Genomic DNA, 24,218 nt, shown 5'->3' with positions numbered 1-24,218 from the left:
AATAAAAAGGTTGAAATAAAAATGCTTGTCAACTCTCATGAAATGAAGCAAATGGTGAAAAAAAAAGGTTTAATTGCGTGAAAGTACATATGCAAATATTATTTAACAAACAACCATTTTCCAGTACCGGTACTTGAAAAAGTAGTTTTTCCCGTATATGTACACTGTGTGTTGTTTCTATGGAACAACAGATGAAAATGTAGAATCTTAAAAAATATATACAAAGTTGATGTAAAATATTGTCAAACAGAAAATGAACTTACAGCAAATGCTACTATGAAGAACTCTGTCCTGAAACACAAAAGCCTAGTAAAACCTGAGTATCACAATAAAGCAAGGCCGTTTGAAATTTACCCTTCATTTAAACTAAAAGCGTTCACATAAAAATGCAACTACAAAAGATAATTTTGAATATATGACTTCTAAAAAAAAAAAGAAAAAAGAAATTGATCACTTCTTCTGCCACAGCGACAAGATAAATACTAAAATAAGTCATATTATATCACATTATAGGTTGTTGTGAAACAAATGAATCCCATCCACATCTCTTTTGCTTGTGTGTTAAATCCCCCTAACACTCCATATCCTAGCCTGTTGCCTGACTGCTATATAGCCTTGTATCTATATATGCTGGATATCCTGAACATGAAACGTTAAATACATATCAACTGTCCATTTGGTGCTTGGAAACCTTCAGACAACCAACTGTCCACTATCTACTTTTAACGGCTAGGATTTGAAATGAGATGAAGGCCATACACGTATTGCGTATTGTCTGATGGTGTAGCTACCATTACAAATACCAGATTGTTTGGGTTAAAATACAGACAGGAGTCAACACAACCTTCCTGTATATATGCAGAGATTAATAATACCTTTTACAGACAGTACAAAATCCAAGATATAAAAAAAACATACTTTTTTGGCTTTTTATGTAAAACACAAGTTTTTTGTCTGGTTCTTCAAACATAAGTCCACCATCTTCTTTTACAATAAGACTTTGACTTGAGCAGGAACTTCCCGTCTTCATTGTCCAACGTATTCTAGAATGTACACGCAGCAGAGGAATGTGTGAATGTCCAATCACAATCATAGATCCTGGTTAGAAGTTCCATTGGGCGATCCAAAGAAGGATCAGTGTTCCACAGGGTCCAGATGCTGTGATGTCACATCCTGAATGCACTAAGGAGTACGGTCAAATGCAGTGTCCAAAACAAACAATGAATCTTAACAGCATGGTACATTCTCCTTATCAACATCCTTTGAAATTGAAACTATTAAAGAATCAAATCACAGTATCCATATAGAAGCTGAATGGTTGATATCTTATTGCAATGAGAGGCTAGTGCAACAAGCAGTACATGCCATTGGGGGTTGTGTGGAGACGGCTCCTTGCATCTCCAGGCCTCCACGGCTGACACTAGCCTGGTCTCAGATCGGTTTGTTTTTTACAGAACCTTCTGGGACCAGGCTAAGTAGGTAAGGGTTGACAGAAGGTCTACATGGACAATGCATAGGTAGGTAAACACTCAACATCATCCTTTGGGATTCAGCTGAGTCTATTCTAAAGAATAGTAGAGTGAAGTTGGTTCATAGTGTTTCTCTGTACTAACGTTCATACTGACGTCCATACTGTTTCTCTGAATGCTCTTCATCACAGGATGAGCTATGAGGGTCTCTGCAAAGGAATGATTAATGACTCATTGTGCTTAGGGTTTCACAGCCAAGATGATCTTCCCATTCTAGTATGTGTGTGTGTGTGTGAGAGAGAAAGTGTTACTGTTTGGTCTGTTTGAGCCTCTCGATGTGGTGACATAGCTTGAGGGCGGGGCCTAGCTTCAGACCCATGTACTTCATGATGATGTCACTACGTAGAAGCATCAGCGCCTTTCCGTCGATCTCCTGAAGACAAGAGACAAACGCAGTCAGAAAGAGGGCTGAGCACCAACACAGGACAAGATGACAGCCAAGATGGCCGAAACATCAATGATTAACTCTTCTAAATGAAAGGTTGTGGTTTTTTAAACGTTCAACAGCAGAACAACAACATAATTCTCTCAGAGCTGAGATGTCCAGACAGACATCAACAGAAAATTCCAAACAGAAATTGTCTGGCGTCGTACTGTAAACATTCACTACGTTGTAGATGGCCTGTATGGTTTAAGAGAGTTGGGTTTTCCTGGAGGGAATGAAAGTGATTCTCTCCAGACAGGTAGGGAAGGTTCTGAGACATCCCAGTGCTCGTCTCCCAGGTTATAGACTAAACACAGAGGACACAGGCCATAGGAATAGAATTAGAACCCTGGTGTAAATCTATCTCTGTGACACAGGCGTCCTCCCTTTCTGCTTCCTGCTTCAGACAGGGACATACACACAGCAAGGAGGGCTGGAGCACATCACAACCAGGCCAGACACCTAACACATATCCACGGTGAATTTTGGATTTTTTAAAATATTTATTGAATTTTTACACAACATTAAAATAATCTAGGGAGCATCTCAAATAGTGTAACATCAGGCCTGGACCCGGCACTTAGACACACATCTAGGGGGCATCTCAATAGTGTAGTGTCTGCCTCTCCTTGTCTTCTTTCATCTATCAGCAGTGATGCTCCAAAGGAAGAAAAAGGACAAGAAACATCATCAATCAATAAATAAATCAATCAAGGTCCACTCACGTGTTTTCTGAAGAGCTCCACGTGGGGTCCGAGTGTTTGGGGGTCGGCGTCGTGGACGAACTGCATCACCTCATCCACAGACCAGGAGGAAGGGGCGTTCCCGGCCCCGTTCCCCGCTGCAGCCTCCCGGTCTGCAGCTGCCAGGTGCTCAGGACCTGTGGTGGAGCTCGCAGCTGAAGAACAGAACACACAGACAGAGCAGCAGAGAGTCAGAATTCAATATTCACCTCTCTAGTTAACCACCATGAATACTAATCCTTTCAGACTTTACAGGCCGGCGGGTAGCCTAGTGGTTAGAGGCAGGTAGCCTAGTGGTTAGAGGCAGGTAGCCTAGTGGTTAGAGGGGGGAGGCAGGTAGCCTAGTGGTTAGAGGCAGGTAGCCTAGTGGTTAGAGGCAGGTAGCCTAGTGGTTAGAGGCAGGTAGCCTAGTGCTTAGAGGGGGGAGGCAGGTAGCCTAGTGGTTAGAGGCAGGTAGCCTAGTGGTTAGAGGGGGGAGGCAGGTAGCCTAGTGGTTAGAGGCAGGTAGCCTAGTGGTTAGAGGGGGGAGGCAGGTAGCCTAGTGGTTAGAGGCAGGTAGCCTAGTGGTTAGAGGGGGGAGGCAGGTAGCCTAGTGGTTAGAGGCAGGTAGCCTAGTGGTTAGAGGCAGGTAGCCTAGTGGTTAGAGGGGGGAGGCAGGTAGCCTAGTGGTTAGAGGGGGGAGGCAGGTAGCCTAGTGGTTATAGGGGGGAGGCAGGTAGCCTAGTGGTTAGAGGCAGGTAGCCTAGTGGTTAGAGGCAGGTAGTTTAGTGGTTAGAGGGGGGAGGCAGGTAGCCTAGTGTTTAGAGGCAGGTAGCCTAGTGGTTAGAGGCAGGTAGTCTAGTGGTTAGAAGCAGGTAGCCTAGTGGTTATAGGCAGGTAGCCTAGTGGTTAGAGGCAGGTAGCCTAGTGGTTAGAGGCAGGTAGCCTAGTGGTTAGAGACAGGTAGACTAGTGGTTAGAGGCAGGTAGTCTAGTGGTTAGAGGCAGGTAGTCTAGTGGTTAGAGGGGGGAGGCAGGTAGCCTAGTGGTTAGAAGCAGGTAGCCTAGTGCTTAGAGGCAGGTAGCCTAGTGGTTAGAGGCAGGTAGCCTAGTGGTTAGAGGCAGGTATCCTAGTGGTTAGAGGCAGGTAGCCTAGTGGTTAGAGGGGGGAGGCAGGTAGCCTAGTGGTTAGAGGGGGGAGGCAGTTAGCCTAGTGGTTAGAGGCAGGTAGTCTAGTGGTTAGAGGCAGGTAGTCTAGTGGTTAGAGGCAGGTAGTCTAGTGGTTAGAGGCAGGTAGTCTAGTGGTTAGAGGCAGGTAGCCTAGTGGTTAGAGGCTGGTAGCCTAGTGGTTAGAGGGGGGAGGCAGGTAGTCTATTGGTTAGAGGCAGGTAGCCTAGTGGTTAGAGGGGGGAGGCAGGTAGCCTAGTGGTTAGAGGGGGGAGGCAGGTAGCCTAGTGGTTAGAGGGGGGAGGCAGGTAGCCTAGTGGTTAGAGCGTTGGGCTAGTAACCGAAAGGTTGCAAGATCAAATCCCCAAGCTGACCAGGTAAAAATTTGTCGTTCTGTCCCTGAACAAGGCAGTTAACCCACTGGCTGTCGTTGAAAATAAGAATTTGTTCTTAACTAACTTGCCTAGTTAAATAAAGAAAAATACATTACAGGGAAGGTACAACATATCCATGGCATTGTCCACTAGGTGGCAGTGCTAGACAACATATTTACTGACTACACTTCTGTTAAACGAATGAAAATAAAAACACCATCGCCTTTCTTGAACAAACTTGTCTTGCTAGCACTGTATTAGCTGCTTTATTGAGGAAAATGTACTGACTGTGACTGAGATGTGTGGTTGTCTCACCTAGCTATCTTAAGATGAATGTACTGACTATGACAGATGTGTGGTTGTCTCACCTAGCTATCTTAAGATGAATGTACTGACTGTGACTGAGATGTGTGGTTGTCTCACCTAGCTATCTTAAGATGAATGCACTGACTGTGACTGAGATGTGTGGTTGTCTCGCCTAGCTATCTTAAGATGAATGTACTGACTATGACTGAGATGTGTGGTTGTCTCACCTAGCTATCTTAAGATGAATGTACTGACTGTGACTGAGATGTGTGGTTGTCTCACCTAGCTATCTTAAGATGAATGTACTGACTATGACTGAGATGTGTGGTTGTCTCACCTAGCTATCTTAAGATGAATGTACTGACTGTGACTGAGATGTGTGGTTGTCTCACCTAGCTATCTTAAGATGAATGTACTGACTATGACTGAGATGTGTGGTTGTCTCACCTAGCTATCTTAAGATGAATGTACTGACTATGACTGAGATGTGTGGTTGTCTCACCTAGCTATCTTAAGATGAATGTACTGACTATGACTGAGATGTGTGGTTGTCTCGCCTAGCTATCTTAAGATGAATGCACTAACTAAGTCGCTCTGGATAAGAGCATCTGCTAAGTTACTAAATTGTTGAATGTGATCTGCTCCAACACAGGAAGCCTAGCCCCAAAATAGACCCCAAAAAAATCAACATTCAAAGAAACGTAAATGGCCAACTAGAATCCAGAGGCACACACAAGGCCCGCCCAGTCAGCCAGCCAATGGGGGTTCAGCTCTTACAAGGCCTACCTTCCACTCTTCTCTGTAGCCCTCTGGACCCCAGGTCGGGAGGGTTGGGAGCCAGGCGCCTGAGGGGTGGTGGTGGGGGGTGACCAGGGCCAGACCCAGGGTAGTAGGGGCTGCTGGACCCCTGGCCACGGTACTCTGAGGTGGTGCGTTGTGTCAGGGGGCGAGGGGTCATGGAGGGAGAGGTGGAGGTGTCCATAGGGTCCTCAGTCAAACCGTTCTCACTGCGAGGAAGTGGCTCTGATGGAGGGTAAGAGAGGTAGGATCGTCAGCGTATAGACACACACACTAATACAGTGTCACACACACATGAATTTTTAAAGTAAAATGCCATCTAATAATGTGTCATGAGAAACTTAACAAGTGTTTGATGATTGGTGATTAATCATGAAGTGGTAGCTTAGCCGTTAGCTGCTTGACGATTAATCATGTAGTGGTAGCTTAGCCGTTAGCTGCTTGGTGATCGGTGATTAATCATGAAGTGGTAGCTTAGCCGTTAGCTGCTTGGTGATTAATCCTGAAGTGGTAGCTTAGCCTTTAGCTGCTTGGTGATTAATCATAAAGTGGTAGCTTAGCCGTTAGCTGCTTGGTGATCGTGATTAATCATGAAGTGGTAGCTTAGCCGTTAGCTGCTTGGTGATCGGTGATTAATCATGAAGTGGTAGCTTAGCCGTTAGCTGCTTGACGATTAATCATGTAGTGGTAGCTTAGCCGTTAGCTGCTTGGTGATCGGTGATTAATCATGAAGTGGTAGCTTAGCCGTTAGCTGCTTGGTGATCGGTGATTAATCATGAAGTGGTAACTTAGCCGTTAGCTGCTTGGTGATTAATCATGAAGTGGTAGCTTAGCCGTTAGCTGCTTGGTGATCGGTGATTAATCATGAAGTGGTAGCTTAGCCGTTAGCTGCTTGGTGATCGGTGATTAATCATGAAGTGGTAGCTTAGCCGTTAGCTGCTTGACGATTAATCATGTAGTGGTAGCTTAGCTGTTAGCTGCTTGGTGATCGGTGATTAATCATGAAGTGGTAGCTTAGCCGTTAGCTGCTTGGTGATTAATCATGTAGTGGTAGCTTAGCCGTTAGCTGCTTGACGATTAATCATGTAGTGGTAGCTTAGCTGTTAGCTGCTTGGTGATCGGTGATTAATCATGAAGTGGTAGCTTAGCCGTTAGCTGCTTGACGATTAATCATGTAGTGGTAGCTTAGCCGTTAGCTGCTTGGTGATTAATCATGAAGTGGTAGCTTAGCCGTTAGCTGCTTGGTGATTAATCATGAAGTGGTAGCTTAGCCGTTAGCTGCTTGGTGATCGGTGATTAATCATGAAGTGGTAGCTTAGCCGTTAGCTGCTTGGTGATTAATCCTGAAGTGGTAGCTTAGCCTTTAGCTGCTTGGTGATTAATCATGAAGTGGTAGCTTAGCCGTTAGCTGCTTGGTGATTAATCATGTAGTGGTAGCTTAGCCGTTAGCTGCTTGGTGATCGGTGATTAATCATGTAGTGGTAGCTTAGCCGTTAGCTGCTTGGTGATCGGTGATTAATCATGAAGTGGTAGCTTAGCTGTTAGCTGCTGATGCAATTACATTGAACAGTGGCAGGTCATCAATATCTGTACAGTTACTAAGACTTCATTAATAAACTATACAAGCGGAAGTTTTAATGAATCAAACAGCAGTTCTGCATTAAGGAAAGTGTTTCAATAATGTAGAATCAGGATGCAATAAGAAGGAAGACGATTGGCCACAACTATCACTCTACTGATGACACAAGGAAGTGGTTATTTGTGTTAATTCAGTAGAGTGGTCCTTCTAGTTAATCACAGTGTCCAGTCCAGTACTGGGCTGCATCTTAATAGTGTAGAGAGGCTTCCTCTCCTTCTAGTTAATCACAGTGTCCAGTCCAGCACTGGGCTGCATCTTAATAGTGTAGAGAGGCTTCCTCTCCTTCTAGTTAATCACAGTGCCCAGTCCAGCACTGGGCTGCATCTTAATAGTGTAGAGAGGCTTCCTCTCCTTCTAGTTAATCACAGTGTCCAGTCCAGTACTGGGCTGCATCTTAATAGTGTAGAGAGGCTTCCTCTCCTTCTAGTTAATCACAGTGCCCAGTCCAGCACTGGGCTGCATCTTAATAGTGTAGAGAGGCTTCCTCTCCTTCTAGTTAATCACAGTGTCCAGTCCAGTACTGGGCTGCATCTTAATAGTGTAGAGAGGCTTCCTCTCCTTCTAGTTAATCACAGTGTCCAGTCCAGCACTGGGCTGCATCTTAATAGTGTAGAGAGGCTTCCTCTCCTTCTAGTTAATCACAGTGTCCAGTCCAGCACTGGGCTGCATCTTAATAGTGTAGAGAGGCTTCCTCTCCTTCTAGTTAATCACAGTGTCCAGTCCAGCACTGGGCTGCGTCTTAATAGTGTAGAGAGGCTTCCTCTCCTTCTAGTTAATCACAGTGTCCAGTCCAGCACTGGGCTGCGTCTTAATAGTGTAGAGAGGCTTCCTCTCCTTCTAGTTAATCACAGTGTCCAGTCCAGCACTGGGCTGCATCTTAATAGTGTAGAGAGGCTTCCTCTCCTTCTAGTTAATCACAGTGTCCAGTCCAGCACTGGGCTGCATTTTAATAGTGTAGAGAGGCTTCCTCTCCTTCTAGTTAATCACAGTGCCCAGTCCAGCACTGGGCTGCATCTTAATAGTGTAGAGAAGCTTCCTCTCCTCATTTCATCTGCACTGACATTAAAGAACTGGACAGGTGAAAGTCAATTCCTGAGTAGCTATCCTCCATTTAGTTGTTTCCTTATCCTGTATTTTGTGTTTATATATCAGTACTGAAGGAGACGAGATGACAAAGGAAGGACAGGAGGTCATTTCAAACTATTGAGATGCATCCCCAGTGAGTGCACCAGGGGTAGCTCTGAGGCTGAGGGGTGTTAGTGTACCTTCCGAGGGGTGTCCCTCTGTGCTGTGCAGCCGTTTGGAGGAGGACAGGGGGGCAGGGTAAAGGTTACAGTCCCTGTCTCTGTCCATCTGGAAGCGCCTGCTCCTTCCTACGGCGCCTCTGGCTATGGACAAGGCCTCTGACATCTCTTCTTTTACTGAACACAACAGAGGAGAGGAGAGAGATGGCATCAGCTACTGCCAACTGAGGGCCACTGAGATATCTCTAGAAACTTGTGTTTTTTGGGGTCTGATGTTTCATGTGGGTCAGTGACCTGTTGAAGGAAATGCTATGACATTATAGATGACCAATGGAATGTTAGAGAAATAGCCACAGTTTCTAATGTGACTGTTGATGGTGTAGGTTGATGGAAAATGCATGCTGCCTTGTGGCTTTGTGACAAAGATAAGGAAAAGCTCAACACGCACGCACGCACGCACGCACGCACGCACGCACGCACGCACGCACGCACGCACGCACGCACGCACGCACGCACGCACGCACGCACACACACACACACACACACACACACACACACACACACACACACACACACACACACACACACACACACACACACACACACACACACACACACACGGTTTGCAGGCATTACCTGACGTGCTCCTGTCGTAGGCTGTGTGTCCAGTGGAGGCCATGAATGCAGGGCTGAAGGGTTGGGAGGAGAACAGGTTGTCACTCTGCAGCTGGTGACACAGAGTCTCCATGAACCTGAGCACGAAGGAGGCAGAGGAGGCCTGAGGCAGCTTGACATAGTGGATCCCCCCATCAGAGCGCACTGCAGGGTGGGAGACAGAACAGATAGACACAGTCATATGGTATCTAGCTGATTACAGAGGCACTGAAGGCCTGGGGCAGCTTGACATAGACGAGCCTTCCGTCACTGCGCACTGGGAGGGGAGAAAGCACACGTCAGTGTTGGACTGAACCAGAGTACCCTCAAGTCATTGTTCTGGTGATGTGGTTGTACAGTTGAAGTCGGAAGTTTACATACACTTAGGTTGGAGTCATTAAAACTTGTTTTTCAACCACTCCCCAATTTTCTTGTTAACAAACTATAGTGTTGGCAAATCGTTAGGACATCTACTTTGTGCATGACACAAGTAATTTTTCCAACAATTGTTTACGGACAGATTATTTCACTTATAATTCACTGTATCACAATTCCAGTGGGTCAGAAGTTTACATACACTAAGTTGACTGTGCCTTTAAACAGCTTGGAAAATTCCACAAAATGATGTCATGGCTTTAGAAGCTTCTGATAGGCTAATTGACATAATTTGTGTCAATTGGAGGTGTACCTGTGGATGTATTTCAAGGACTACCTTCAAACTCAGTGTCTCTTTGCTTGACATCATGGGAAACTCAAAAGAAATCAGCCAAGACCTCAGAAAAGAAAGTGTAGACCTCCACAAGTCTGGTTCATCCTTGGGAGCAATTTCCAAACGCCTGAAGGTACCTCGTTCATCTGTACAAACAATAGTACGCAAGTATAAACACCATGGGACCGTGCAGCCGTCATACCGCTCAGGAACGAGACGCGTTCTGTCTCCTAGAGATGAACGTACTTTGGTGCAAAAAGTGCAAATCAATCCCAGAACAACAGCAAAGGACCTTGTGAAGATGCTGGAGGAAACAGGTACAAAAGTATCTATAGCCACAGTAAAATGAGTCCTATATCGACATAACCTGAAAGGCCGCTCAGCAAGGAAGAAGCCACTGCTCCAAAACCTCCATAAAAAAGACAGACTAGGGTTTGCAACTGCACATGGGGACAAAGATTGTACTTTTTGGGGAATAGTCCTCTGGTCTGATGAAACAAAAATAAAACTGTTTGGCCACAATCACCATTGTTATGTTTGGAGAAAAAAGGGGGATGCTTGCAAGCCGAAGAACACCATCCAAACCGTGAAGCACGGGGGTGGCAGCATCATGTTGTGGGGGTGCTTTGCTGCAGGAGGGACTGGTGCACTTCACAAAATAGATGGCATCATGAGGAAGGAAAATTATGTGGATTTATTGAAGCAACATCTCAAGATATCAGTCAGGAAGTTAAAGCTTGGTCGCAAATGGGTCTTCCAAATGGACAATGACCCCAAGCATACTTCCAAAGTTGTGGCAAAATGGCTTAAGGACAACAAAGTCAAGGTATTGGAGCGGCCATCACAAAGCCCTGACCTCAACCCTATAGAAAATATGTGGGCAGAACTGAAATAGCATGTGCGAGCAAGGAGGCCTACAAACCTGACTCTGTTACACCAGCTCTGTCAGGAGGAATGGGCCAAAATTCACCCAACTTATGGGTTGGGAAGCTTATGGAAGGTTACCCAAAGCGTTTGACCCAAGTTAATCAATTTAAAGGCAATGCTAGCAAATACTAATTGAGTGTTTGTAAACTTCTGACCCACTGGGAATGTGATGAAAGAAATAAAAGCTGAAATAAATCATTCTCTCTACTATTATTCTGACATTTCACATTCTTAAAATAAAGTGGGGATCCTAACTGACCTAAAACAGGGAATTTTTACTAGGATTAAATGTCAGGAATTGTGAAAAACTCAGTTTAAATGTGTTTGGCTGAGGTGTATGTAAACTTCCGACTTCAACTGTATGTATCTGGGCTGAGAGAGGCAGGCAGAGACACTCAGCAGATGCAGAAATGACTGGCTTTACCAGACATCCATCACATAGTGTTTCAACAGCTAGGTAAAGCGCTATCTGTTAGGGACCTGACCATACCATATTATCACCATACTTATGTATGGAGATTCTCACAATTCTATATGTATTGTGATTCGATACTGTGATTTTATTGCGATTCCATGTTCCAAACATATTGCTCACCATTTGTCTGCTGTAGAGGAACAAGAGAGAACCATGATAACCATGATTCTATGGCGCAGTAACAGACAGGATTATTTGGTTTCTATGGCGCAGTAAAAGACAGGATTATTTGGTTTCTATGGCACAGTAACAGACATGATTATTTGGTTTCTATGGTGCAGTAACAGACATGATTATTTGATTTCTATGGCGGAGTAACAGACATGATTATTTGGTTTCTATGGAGCAGTAACAGACATGATTATTTGGTTTCTATGGCGCAGTAACAGACATGATTATTTGGTTTCTATGGCGCAGTAACAGATGGCCCAGCATCAGATGACCCCCCCCCCCCCACACACACACAGACTGGGACCCCCCCGGGGAGCCCCTCCCAAACCAGGTTACGCACGCATGTCACTTCTCATTACCCCCAGACACATGACATCAGCTGCTGCACACACACTTTATACCACCAGGAATTATCCAGTGCACCATGTGGGCCCTGCAGCCTAAACCAATTCCTACTGCCTGATTGAATCCCCAGCCTACCCCCATATTCCCAATTGGTATTTGGCATTATTTTAATGAGAACTGAGGAACTATTTGAATGTGTAGCCCTGTCTGTGTAGAGTAGACGGTCCAGGGGCCGGGGTGTTCTTCTGGCTTCTTCATCATGTCATGACATCACTGTGGAGTAATAACCCTAATGTTTCTGTCCAGTGAGGTTTGGACCATCTGGGTTCGGACCCGAGTCTCCGACACATCACGGGACTGTGTTAGCGCGCTGAACTAAAGCCTACAGGCATTAGCTTGAGGAAGTTAACAAGTCTTCAGCTCACAGGCAAGCTTAGTTACTCATCACGTCAGCACAGCAGTTCACCGACCCTCCTTCATTACACAACCATAGAACACCTCATGATGTCATGAGAACGATACAATACTACACTAGCTATAACCACAGACCATATATCAGGACAGGCCCCAGCTAAAATGGCTGACCAACTATTCCATTCTGCTGTATAGGGACTACATGACATCAGCCTATCTAGGGTTCTATATCTATAGCTATAATACACCTGATGATCTCGCCTCCTATCTAGGGTTATATATCGATGGCTATAATACCTCTGATGATCTCTCCTCCTATCTAGGGTTATATATCTATGGCTATAATACCTCTGATGATCTCTCCTCCTATCTAGGGTTATATATCTATGGCTATAATACCGCTGACTATCTCTCCTCCTATCTAGGGTTATATATCTATGGCTATAATACCGCTGACTATCTCTCCTCCTATCTAGGGTTCTATATCTATGGCTATAATACCTCTGATGATCTCTCCTCCTATCTAGAGTTATATATCTATGGCTATAATACCGCTGATTATCTCTCCTCCTATCTAGGGTTATATATCTATGGCTATAATACCGCTGACTATCTCTCCTCCTATCTAGGGTTCTATATCTATGGCTATAATACCGCTGATGATCTCTCCTCCTATCTAGGGTTATATATCTATGGCTATAATACCTCTGATGATCTCTCCTCCTATCGAGGGTTATACATCTATGGCTATAATACCTCTGATGATCTCTCATCCTATCTAGGGTTCTATATCTATGGCTATAATACCTCTGATGATCTCTCCTCCTATCTAGGGTTCTATATCTATGGCTATAATACCGCTGACTATCTCTCCTCCTATCTAGGATTATATATCTATGGCTATAATACCGCTGATTATCTCTCCTCCTATCTAGGGTTCTATATCTATGGCTATAATACCGCTGACTATCTCTCCTCCTATCTAGGGTTATATATCTATGGCTATAATACCGCTGACTATCTCTCCTCCTATCTAGGGTTCTATATCTATGGCTATAATACCGCTGATGATCTCTCCTCCTATCTAGGGTTATATATCTATGGCTATAATACCTCTGATGATCTCTCCTCCTATCGAGGGTTATACATCTATGGCTATAATACCTCTGATGATCTCTCCTCCTATCTAGGGTTCTATATCTATGGCTATAATACCGCTGACTATCTCTCCTCCTATCTAGGGTTCTATATCTATGGCTATAATACCTCTGATGATCTCTCCTCCGTCGGACTGGGACTGTAGGAAGCTGAAGAGGAAGGTAGGCTGGTAGGCACAGTCCACACATGCCTGAACAGCCTGCTGTAGGACAGTGTTGACCGGACCCGGCCCAAAGTGGTCCGGCAGCTGCTGCAACTGCTTCCTGTCCAGGTGTGGGCCGCAGGCGCCGTGCTTGTTCACGTACACACACACTGGGGGGGGAGAGAGAGAGAGAAAGAAAGAAAGATGAAGGTCAGGGGTCAGGAAGCACTAGAACATGTCTAAAGCTTCATTCTAGACGGATCAGTTTAATCACTCAGAACAAGGGACCAGCTGGACTGCTCTAGACGGATCAGTTTAATCACTCAGAACAAGGGACCAGCTGGACTGCTCTAGACGGATCAGTTACATCACTCAGAACAAGGGACCAGCTGGACTGCTCTAGACGGATCAGTTACATCACTCAGAACAAGGGACCAGCTGGACTGCTCTAGACGGATCAGTTACATCACTCAGAACAAGGGACCAGCTGGACTGCTCTAGACGGATCAGTTTAATCACTCAGAACAAGGGACCAGCTGGACTGCTCTAGACGGATCAGTTACATCACTCAGAACAAGGGACCAGCTGGACTGCCGTAGCGTGGGAATATATACTGAGTGTACCAAACATTAGGAACACCTTCCTAATATGGAGTTGCACCCACTTTTCCCCTCAGAACAGCCTCAATTCGTCGGGGCATGGACTCTACAAGGTGTCAACGTTCCACAGGGATGCTGACCCATATTGACTGCAATCCTTGTCCTTTGGGTGGTGGACCATTCTTGATACACACGAGAAACTGTTGAGTGTGAAAAATCCAGCAGCATTGCAGTTCTTGACCCAAACCGGTATGCCTGGCACCTAATAGCATACCCTGTTCAAAGACACTAATCTTTTGTCTTACCCATTCCCCCTCTGAATGGCACACATGACAACCCATGTCTCAATTGTCTCAAGGCTTAAACATCCTTCTTTAACCCGTCTCCTCCCCTTCATCTACACTGATTGAAGTGGATTTAACACGTGACATCGATAAAGGATCATAGCTTCAACCTGGATTCACCTGATCAGTCTATGTCATGGAAAGAGCAGCTATTCCTAATGTTTTGTCCACTCAGTGTATATCTGTTAATACAGCGATCTGTTAAACTGCATCAATGTTACTATGTATCTGACAGGACTGAGTCTTACCTGTGGAGACCACTCCAGGGCTGGAGCTGAGACTGTTGTCCTTTGGTCCATGAAGGTTGATCAGCCTGGTCTCAGAGGCTGTAGTATATACAGAGCCTGTCCCCGAGGAGGGTAGCACACGTGGCTTCCTCTGAACAAACACAACCTTGTTCACTGACAACTCTTTGATCCCTGTCATATACTGACACTACACAGCACCCTCACGGTAATATACCACTGTGATGATGTCATACAACATCCTGTATACTGATTGGACTGGACATAAAATTCCTCCAGGAGTGTTAACTGGAGCCAATCACTGCAACCAGTCACACATGTACATTTCATTAAACAGATAGACAATACAAATGCTGTACCAATAAGCATACTTTTTCAGTCCAGTACTAAACTCAATCTGGATCCAGGAAACGGGTTCATTGACCATAGCCCCTTACCTTGCTCCCGGGCTTAGGCCCCCTCTTCTTATGGGGTCTGGGTGCTAGCTGGGAGCCGGAGACCTGTGGCGTACCATTCAGAGCAGCCTCTGCTGCTGCCTCCGCCGCTGCCTTGAGCAGGGCGATGGTCTGCAGTTTGGGGCGCCGGCCCCGGACCCCCTTCCGCACGGGCAGAGGGGGCAGCGGGTGGGGCAGGCGATAGGAGGAGGGGGACTGCATGGAGCGTCTGGAGGGGGTGGGGGGAGAGGAGGAGGCTGGGAGGAAGAGGGCCTTGGGGAGGGTGACTGAAACGAGAAGAAAGGCAAAAAGTGGAATTAGAAAATCACGATGGGAAGTTATTTGCCACTGCAATATCACCAGGAATTCAGTCATTCACAACAACTGAAAACGTAGCTTATAATGACCATGGCTGTTTCTGTTTCTTACCCAAGGCTCATTTAATAATGTTGCATTTCAATACAGCTATTGTTGAATCAATCCATGGTATTAAGGCGTATGAAAAGGGGAGCTACGGTTCTGGGAGGCAAAACAAGAGGACTTCCTGGACACACACACAAATCAATCACTGTCTGTTCCGATACGAGTTAAGAATTCCACTGAGGTGAAGCGAGTCTACACTCTGCAGCACCAGTAGATCAAACACTGTCTGACACACATGAATAACAACTATGATCTTCCCGCTTTGATTCAAAAGCTACAGCTCAAAGTCAGACTTCATACATAATACTACTTCCAATCCTACACACAAACAATCTACCTCCCCCAGCTCCAGCCAGACGGCCAATGGGTCTTTAAAATATCCAAAGCGTCACATTTCCACTCCTCGTGTTGGTTGGCTACATTTCAAGTGTTCGCTGTTCGCCCATTTTCCCCTCAAAACATTGGGTCAGTGGAAGGAATGGTTGGAATCTTTAAGAGGAGGAAAGGGAAGCAGTAGAGGCAGAAATCTTTAAGAGGAGGAAAGGGAAGCAGTAGAGGCAGGAATCTTTAAGAGGAGGAAAGGGAAGCAGTAGAGGCAGGAATCTTTAAGAGGAGGAAAGGGAAGCAGTAGAGGCAGGAATCTTTAAGAGGAGGAAAAGGAAACGGTAGAGGCAGGAATCTTTAAGAGGAGGAAAGGGAAGCAGTAGAGGCAGGAATCTTTAAGAGGAGGAAAAGGAAACAGTAGAGGCAGGAATCTTTAAGAGGAGGAAAGGGAAGCAGTAGAGGCAGGAATCTTTAAGAGGAGGAAAAGGAAACAGTAGAGGCAGGAATCTTTAAGAGGAGGAAAGGGAAGCAGTAGAGGCAGGAATCTTTAAGAGGAGGAAAAGGAAGCAGTAGAGGCAGGAATCTTTAAGAGGAGGAAAGGGAAACAGTAGAGGCAGGAATCTTTAAGAGGAGGAAAAGGAAGCATTAGAGGCAGGAATCTTTAAGAGGAGGAAAGGGAAACAGTAGAGGCAGGAATCTTTAAGAGGAGGAAAAGGAAGCAGTAGAGGCAGGAATCTTTCAGAGGAGGAAAAGGAAACAGTAGAGGCAGGAATCTTTAAGAGGTGGAAAAGGAAACAGTAGAGGCAGGAATCTTTAAGAGGAGGAAAGGGAAGCAGTAGAGGCAGGAATCTTTAAGAGGAGGAAAGGGAAGCAGTAGAGGCAGGAATCTTTAAGAGGAGGAAAAGGAAGCATTAGAGGCAGGAATCTTTAAGAGGAGGAAAGGGAAACAGTAGAGGCAGGAATCTTTAAGAGGAGGAAAAGGTAGCAGTAGAGGCAGGAATCTTTAAGAGGAGGAAAGGGAAACAGTAGAGGCAGGAATCTTTAAGAGGAGGAAAGGGAAGCAGTAGAGGCAGGAATCTTTAAGAGGAGGAAAAGGAAACAGTAGAGGCAGGAATCTTTAAGAGGAGGAAAGGGAAGCATTAGAGGCAGGAATCTTTAAGAGGAGGAGGACAGTAAGGCAGGAATCTTTGAGGAGGGGACAGTAGAGGCAGGAATCTTTAAGAGGAGGAAAGGGAAGCAGTAGAGGCAGGAATCTTTAAGAGGAGGAAAGGGAAGCAGTAGAGGCAGGAATCTTTAAGAGGAGGAAAGGGAAGCAGTAGAGGCAGGAATCTTTAAGAGGAGGAAAGGAAACAGTAGAGGCAGGAATCTTTAAGAGGAGGAAAGGGAAGCAGTAGAGGCAGGAATCTTTAGGAGGAGGAAAAGGTGAGACATACCAGAGTATTCCATCACATTGGGGATAAGGGATACATTTCCAGTGTGTTTTGTTCTCTGGGTCTAACAAGACTTTTGTCTGGGGCCCTCCCCCCTTTCATTACAGAGGTCAGGGGTCAGGCTCCCCTGAGACCAGCCAGGTAATCCCCTTCTGCAGACAGCCTGCCTTCATCTCACCTAGATCACAACACTGGGCTACTGTTACATGTTCAGTTACTAAACTCAAACCTACCATTACTACTATGAGGTTTAGGTTTGTTATAACACTGCGATGCCAGTAAATAGTTTCAAAGACAGTTGAACCAAATGAAAAGCTAGTCTAATATACAGACAATGGGTTTTCTAGGGGTGAGGTTCTCTAAGGGTTGAAATATTTGCATTTAAACAGCTTGGTATACAGGGCACGTATTATATAGATAGGGCCTTGTAGCTAAACACATCCCTAGACCAGCTATAAAGACACTTATTATATAGACAGGATTAAACACATCCCTAGACCATCTATAATGACACTTATTATATAGACAGGATTAAACACATCTCTAGACCAGCTATAAAGACACTTATTATATAGACAGGACTAAACACATCTCTAGACCATCTATAATGACACTTATTATATAGACAGGACTAAACACATCTCTAGACCATCTATAAAGACACTTATTATATAGACAGGACTAAACACATCTCTAGACCAGCTATAAAGACACTTATTATATAGACAGGACTAAACACATCTCTAGACCATCTATAATGACACTTATTATATAGACAGGACTAAACACATCTCTAGACCAGCTATAAAGACACTTATTATATAGACAGGACTAAACAGATCCCTAGACCAGCTATAAAGACACTTATTATATAGACAGGACTAAACACATCTCTAGACCATCTATAATGACACTTATTATATAGACAGGACTAAACACATCTCTAGACCAGCTATAAAGACACTTATTATATAGACAGGACTAAACAGATCCCTAGACCAGCTATAAAGACACTTATTATATAGACAGGACTAAACACATCCCTAGACCATCTATAAAGACACTTATTATATAGACAGGATTAAACACATCTCTAGACCAGCTATAAAGACACTTATTATATAGACAGGACTAAACAGATCCCTAGACCAGCTATAAAGACACTTATTATATAGACAGGATTAAACACATCTCTAGACCATCTATAAAGACAGACACTTATTATATAGACAGGATTAAACACATCGCTAGACCATCTATAAAGACACTTATTATATAGACAGGATTAAACACATCTCTAGATCATCTATAAAGACACTTATTATATAGACAGGACTAAACACATCGCTAGACCAGCTATAAAGACAGACACTTATTATATAGACAGGACTAAAGACATCCCTAAACCAGCTATAATGACAGACACTTATTATGTAGACAGGACTAAACACATCCCTAAACCAGCTATAAAGACACTTATTATATAGACAGGACTAAAGACATCCCTAAACCAGCTATAATGACAGACACTTATTATGTAGACAGGACTAAACACATCCCTAAACCAGCTATAAAGACACTTATTATATAGACAGGACTAAAGACATCCCTAAACCATCTATAATGACAGACACTTATTATGTAGACAGGACTAAACACATCCCTAAACCAGCTATAAAGACACTTATTATATAGACAGGACTAAAGACATCCCTAAACCATCTATAATGACAGACACTTATTATGTAGACAGGACTAAACACATCTCTAGACCAGCTATAAAGACACTTATTATATAGACAGGACTAAACACATCTCTAGACCAGCTATAAAGACAGACACTTATTATATAGACAGGACTAAAGACATCCCTAAACCAGCTATAAAGACAGACACTTATTATATAGACAGGACTAAAGACATCCCTAAACCATCTATAAAGACAGACACTTATTATGTAGACAGGACTAAAGACATCCCTAAACCAGCTATAAAGACAGACACTTATTATATAGACAGGACTAAAGACATCCCTAAACCAGCTATAAAGACACTTATTATATAGACAGGACTAAAGACATCTCTAGACCATCTATAAAGACACTTATTATATAGACAGGACTAAAGACATCCCTAGACCATCTATAATGACACTTATTATATAGACAGGACTAAAGACATCTCTAGACCATCTATAAAGACAGACAGTTATTATATAGACAGGACTAAACAGATCCCTAAACCAGCTATAAAGACAGACACTTATTATATAGACAGGACTAAAGACATCTCTAGACCATCTATAAAGACACTTATTATATAGACAGGACTAAACACATCTCTAGACCAGCTATAAAGACACTTATTATATAGACAGGACTAAAGACATCCCTAGACCATCTATAATGACACTTATTATATAGACAGGACTAAAGACATCTCTAGACCATCTATAAAGACAGACAGTTATTATATAGACAGGACTAAACAGATCCCTAAACCAGCTATAAAGACAGACACTTATTATATAGACAGGACTAAAGACATCTCTAGACCATCTATAAAGACACTTATTATATAGACAGGACTAAACACATCTCTAGACCAGCTATAAAGACACTTATTATATAGACAGGACTAAACACATCTCTAGACCATCTATAATGACACTTATTATATAGACAGGACTAAACACATCTCTAGACCAGCTATAAAGACACTTATTATATAGACAGGATTAAACACATCTCTAGACCATCTATAATGACACTTATTATATAGACAGGACTAAACACATCTCTAGACCAGCTATAAAGACACTTATTATATAGACAGGACTAAAGACATCCCTAGACCATCTATGACAAACACTTATTATATAGACAGGACTAAACACATCTCTAGACCATCTATAAAGACAGACAGTTATTATATAGACAGGACTAAACAGATCCCTAGACCAGCTATAAAGACAGACACTTATTATATAGACAGGACTAAACACATCTCTAGACCAGCTATAAAGACACTTATTATATAGACAGGATTAAACACATCTCTAGACCATCTATAAAGACACTTATTATATAGACAGGACTAAACACATCTCTAGACCAGCTATAAAGACACTTATTATATAGACAGGACTAAACACATCTCTAGACCAGCTATAAAGACAGACAATAGCAGGATAACCTTATTTCTATTAGGTATTGAGATATATATATATATAGTTTATTTGTTCACTCTTTATGTGCAATGCAGAGAAGACTGGAAGAAGAATGATCATTTAATTATCATAGTGAATTATTCTAATGTTTGTTTATGTGTCAATTAATCCCATAAGGGACGGGTTGCCAATTGGCGATTTGACATGAATTTCTTTTTTTCATTCATTAAAAAATGTAATTCATTCATTCAGCAGCAGGTAAAACGACCATATTCAAATATCCTTCTCTCATTACTGCTCTATTTAATCTCAGCTGTCGTTTATAACTAATTCTTATCATGACTAGCAGACTACTGACTTAGACTTTTAAATTCTACTGGAGCTCAATGCCTCCTCTCCTTCTGGTCCCTGTCTCTCTATCTGGCCCAGCAACACAAAGGAGTGGAAGGTCTAGGAGGAGATCTGCCATTCAAAGCATCACGTCAACCCGTCCATCAATAGAGGTGGAAAAAATGGCACATCCAGAGAAAGACATTGAAAGGCATTGTGGGTAATCACACAAAAGCAGCCAGTGGCACCGGCCGCACAAGTCAGTCCACGATTCAGAGTTTTATTATTAGTAGCAGTGTGTGTGTGTGTGTGTCAAATATGCCCTGATAAGCATCTCCTATTTCAACAGAACTCTAGACTGGTTGTCTAGTAGAGCGCAGACCTCTACAGCGTTCTCGAAGGACCAACAAAATGCCTCTATGGCTGGCTCTACAGCGTTCTCTAAGGGCCAGCAAAATGCCTCTATGGCTGGCTCTACAGCGTTCTCTAAGGGCCAGCAAAATGCCTCTATGGCTGGCTCTACTGCATTCTCTAAGGGCCAGCAAAATGCCTCTATGGCTGGCTCTACTGCATTCTCTAAGGGCCAGCAAAATGCCTCTATGGCTGGCTCTACTGCATTCTCTAAGGGCCAGCAAAATGCCTCTATGGCTGGCTCTACTGCATTCTCTAACGGCCAGCAAAATGCCTCTATGGCTGGCTCTACAGCGTTCTCTAAGGGCCAGCAAAATGCCTCTATGGCTGGCTCTACAGCGTTCTCTAAGGGCCAGCAAAATGCCCCTATGGCTGGCTCTACAGTGTTCTCTAAGGGCCAGCAAAATGCCCCTATGGCTGGCTCTACAGCGTTCTCTAAGGGCCAGCAAAATTCCTCTATGGCTGGCTCTACAGCGTTCTCTATGGGCCAGCAAAATGCCTCTATGGCTGGCTCTACAGCGTTCTCTAAGGGCCAGCAAAATGCCCCTATGGCTGGCTCTACAGCGTTCTGTAAGGGCCAGCAAAATGCCCCTATGGCTGGCTCTACAGCGTTCTCTAAGGGCCAGCAAAATGCCTCTATTGCTGGCTGTACAGCGTTCTCTAAGGGCCAGCAAAATGCCCCTATGGCTGCCTCTACAGCGTTCTCTAAGGGCCAGCAAAATGCCTCTATGGCTGGCTCTACTGCATTCTCTAAGGGCCAGCAAAATGCCCCTAAGGCTGGCTCTACAGCGTTCTCTAAGGGCCAGCAAAATGCCTCTATGGCTGGCTCTACTGCATTCTCTAAGGGCCAGCAAAATGCCTCTATGGCTGGCTCTACAGCGTTCTCTAAGGGCCAGCAAAATGCCCCTAAGGCTGGCTCTACAGCGTTCTATTTTAAAAATGTTATTAAACCTTTATTTAACTAGGCAAGTCAGTTAAGAACAAATTCTTATTTACAATGACGGCCTACCCCGGACGATGGTGGGTCAATTGTGCGCCGCCCTATGGGACTCTCAGCCTGGATTCGAACCAGGGACTGTAGTGTCGCCTCTTGCACAGAGCTGCAGTGTTTTAGACCGCTGTGCCACTCAGGTGCCCAGGGCCAGCAAAATGCCTCTATGGCTGGCTCTACAGCATTCTCTATGGGCCAGCAAAATGCCTCTATGGCTGCTTAAGCAGTTTGGGAAAAGGTTTCATTGAGAGATGAGGGAAAGTGGGGGAAGAACAGACTAGTGTTTTGTTTCACAAGGAGGGAAAGATCACTCACTCGGGGCAGGGCTACCCCCCCACACACACACAGACAGAGACAGAGACACACACACACACACATTTGCTCTAGCACATACAGACACACTACAATACTCCACCTCTCCACAACAGCTTAGCGAGCAATAAACAAAAACATATTTTAGTTCCAAGTCAAGACAAAGTTTCATTTCCATTCCATTAAACTGTCCCTCTTGTTGTTCTAACATAGAACCTTCCATTCAGTTGATATTAAACTGTCCCCCTAGTTGTTCTAACATAGAACCTTCCATTCAGTTTATATTAAACTGTCCCTCTTGTTGTTCTAACATAGAACCTTCCATTCAGTTTATATTAAACTGTCCCTCTTGTTGTTCTAACATAGAACCTTCCATTCAGTTTATATTAAACTGTCCCCCTTGTTGTTCTAACATAGAACCTTCCATTCAGTTTATATTAAACTGTCCCCCTTGTTGTTCTAACATAGAACCTTCCATTCAGTTTATATTAAACTGTCCCCCTAGTTGTTCTAACATAGAACCTTCCATTCAGTTTATATTAAACTGTCCCCCTAGTTGTTCTAACATAGAACCTTCCATTCAGTTTATATTAAACTGTCCCCCGTGTTGTTCTAACATAGAACCTTCCATTCAGTTTATATTAAACTGTCCCCCTAGTTGTTCTAACATAGAACCTTCCATTCAGTTTATATTAAACTGTCCCCCTAGTTGTTCTAACATAGAACCTTCCATTCAGTTTATATTAAACTGTCCCCCTTGTTGTTCTAACATAGAACCTTCCATTCAGTTTATATTAAACTGTCCCTCTTGTTGTTCTAACATAGAACCTTCCATTCAGTTTATATTAAACTGTCCCCCTAGTTGTTCTAACATAGAACCTTCCATTCAGTTTATATTAAACTGTCCCTCTAGTTGTTCTAACATAGAACCTTCCATTCAGTTTATATTAAACTGTCCCTCTAGTTGTTCTAACATAGAACCTTCCATTCAGTTTATATTAAACTGTCCCCCTAGTTGTTCTAACATAGAACCTTCCATTCAGTTTATATTAAACTGTCCCTCTAGTTGTTCTAACATAGAACCTTCCATTCAGTTTATATTAAACTGTCCCTCTAGTTGTTCTAACATAGAACCTTCCATTCAGTTTAAAATTAAACTGTCCCCCTTGTTGTTCTAACATAGAACCTTCCATTCAGTTTATATTAAACTGTCCCCCTTGTTGTTCTAACATAGAACCTTCCATTCAGTTTATATTAAACTGTCCCCCTAGTTGTTCTAACATAGAACCTTCCATTCAGTTTATATTAAACTGTCCCCCTAGTTGTTCTAACATAGAACCTTCCATTCAGTTTATATTAAACTGTCCCTCTAGTTGGTCTAACATAGAACCTTCCATTCAGTTTATATTAAACTGTCCCTCTAGTTGTTCTAACATAGAACCTTCCATTCAGTTTATATTAAACTGTCCCCCTAGTTGTTCTAACATAGAAGCTTCCATTCAGTTTATATTAAACTGTCCCCCTAGTTGTTCTAACATAGAGCCTTCCATTCCATTCCGTTAAACCTGTCCTGTGTTCTGCAGTAGGAGTGTAAGGAGTTAATCATGACGGGTCATTTCAGGCTGACCCAATGACCCGGTGGCCAGGAGGTCTGGAGCCCCGGGGCGGTGAGGGGCGCTACTACTGGGGCTGAGAAGTGTGGCTCCTGCCTGGCGGTCTGGATGACTGGTTGGGGGTTGGGTCGGGGCCTGTGTGTGTGTGTGTGTGTGTGTGTGTGTGTGTGTGTGTGTGTGTGTGTGTGTGTGTGTGTGTGTGTGTGTGTGTGTGTGTGTGTGTGTGTGTGTGTGTGTGTGTTTGACCACGCCTCAAGCCGTATTACCCAGCTCTCCCTCCTGTAATATTTCCATTTCAGTTTGAACTGGGAGCTCTGGAGGGAATCAGAACCATTGAGCTCCCTGGTGCAGTGTGAATATAAACCACATGCTTTGAGACCAGAGAAGGACTGGGGT

The 24,218-nt window shown here is 43.8% G+C and overlaps 1 protein-coding gene across 3 annotated transcripts; it reads right to left on the bottom strand.

Annotated features, from left to right (window-relative positions):
* Positions 1 to 52: 52 nt before the first annotated feature.
* On the bottom strand, positions 53 to 15,106 carry scml2 (Scm polycomb group protein like 2; the record flags this gene model as incomplete). Of its 3 annotated transcripts, none has more annotated exon segments than XM_055930239.1 (8): positions 53 to 1,902; positions 2,679 to 2,851; positions 5,299 to 5,544; positions 8,224 to 8,379; positions 8,839 to 9,021; positions 13,164 to 13,367; positions 14,389 to 14,518; positions 14,823 to 15,106. In XM_055930239.1, coding segments are annotated over 8 exon segments (1,502 nt in total), but the record flags the coding sequence as incomplete, so codon positions are not given.
* Between the last annotated feature and the right edge of the window lie 9,112 nt (positions 15,107 to 24,218).

Source organism: Salvelinus fontinalis, chromosome 7 (assembly GCF_029448725.1).
Source record: "Salvelinus fontinalis isolate EN_2023a chromosome 7, ASM2944872v1, whole genome shotgun sequence".
In the NCBI taxonomy this organism is placed as follows: Eukaryota; Metazoa; Chordata; class Actinopteri; order Salmoniformes; family Salmonidae; genus Salvelinus; species Salvelinus fontinalis.
This window is presented reverse-complemented; position numbering and strand designations above follow the sequence as displayed.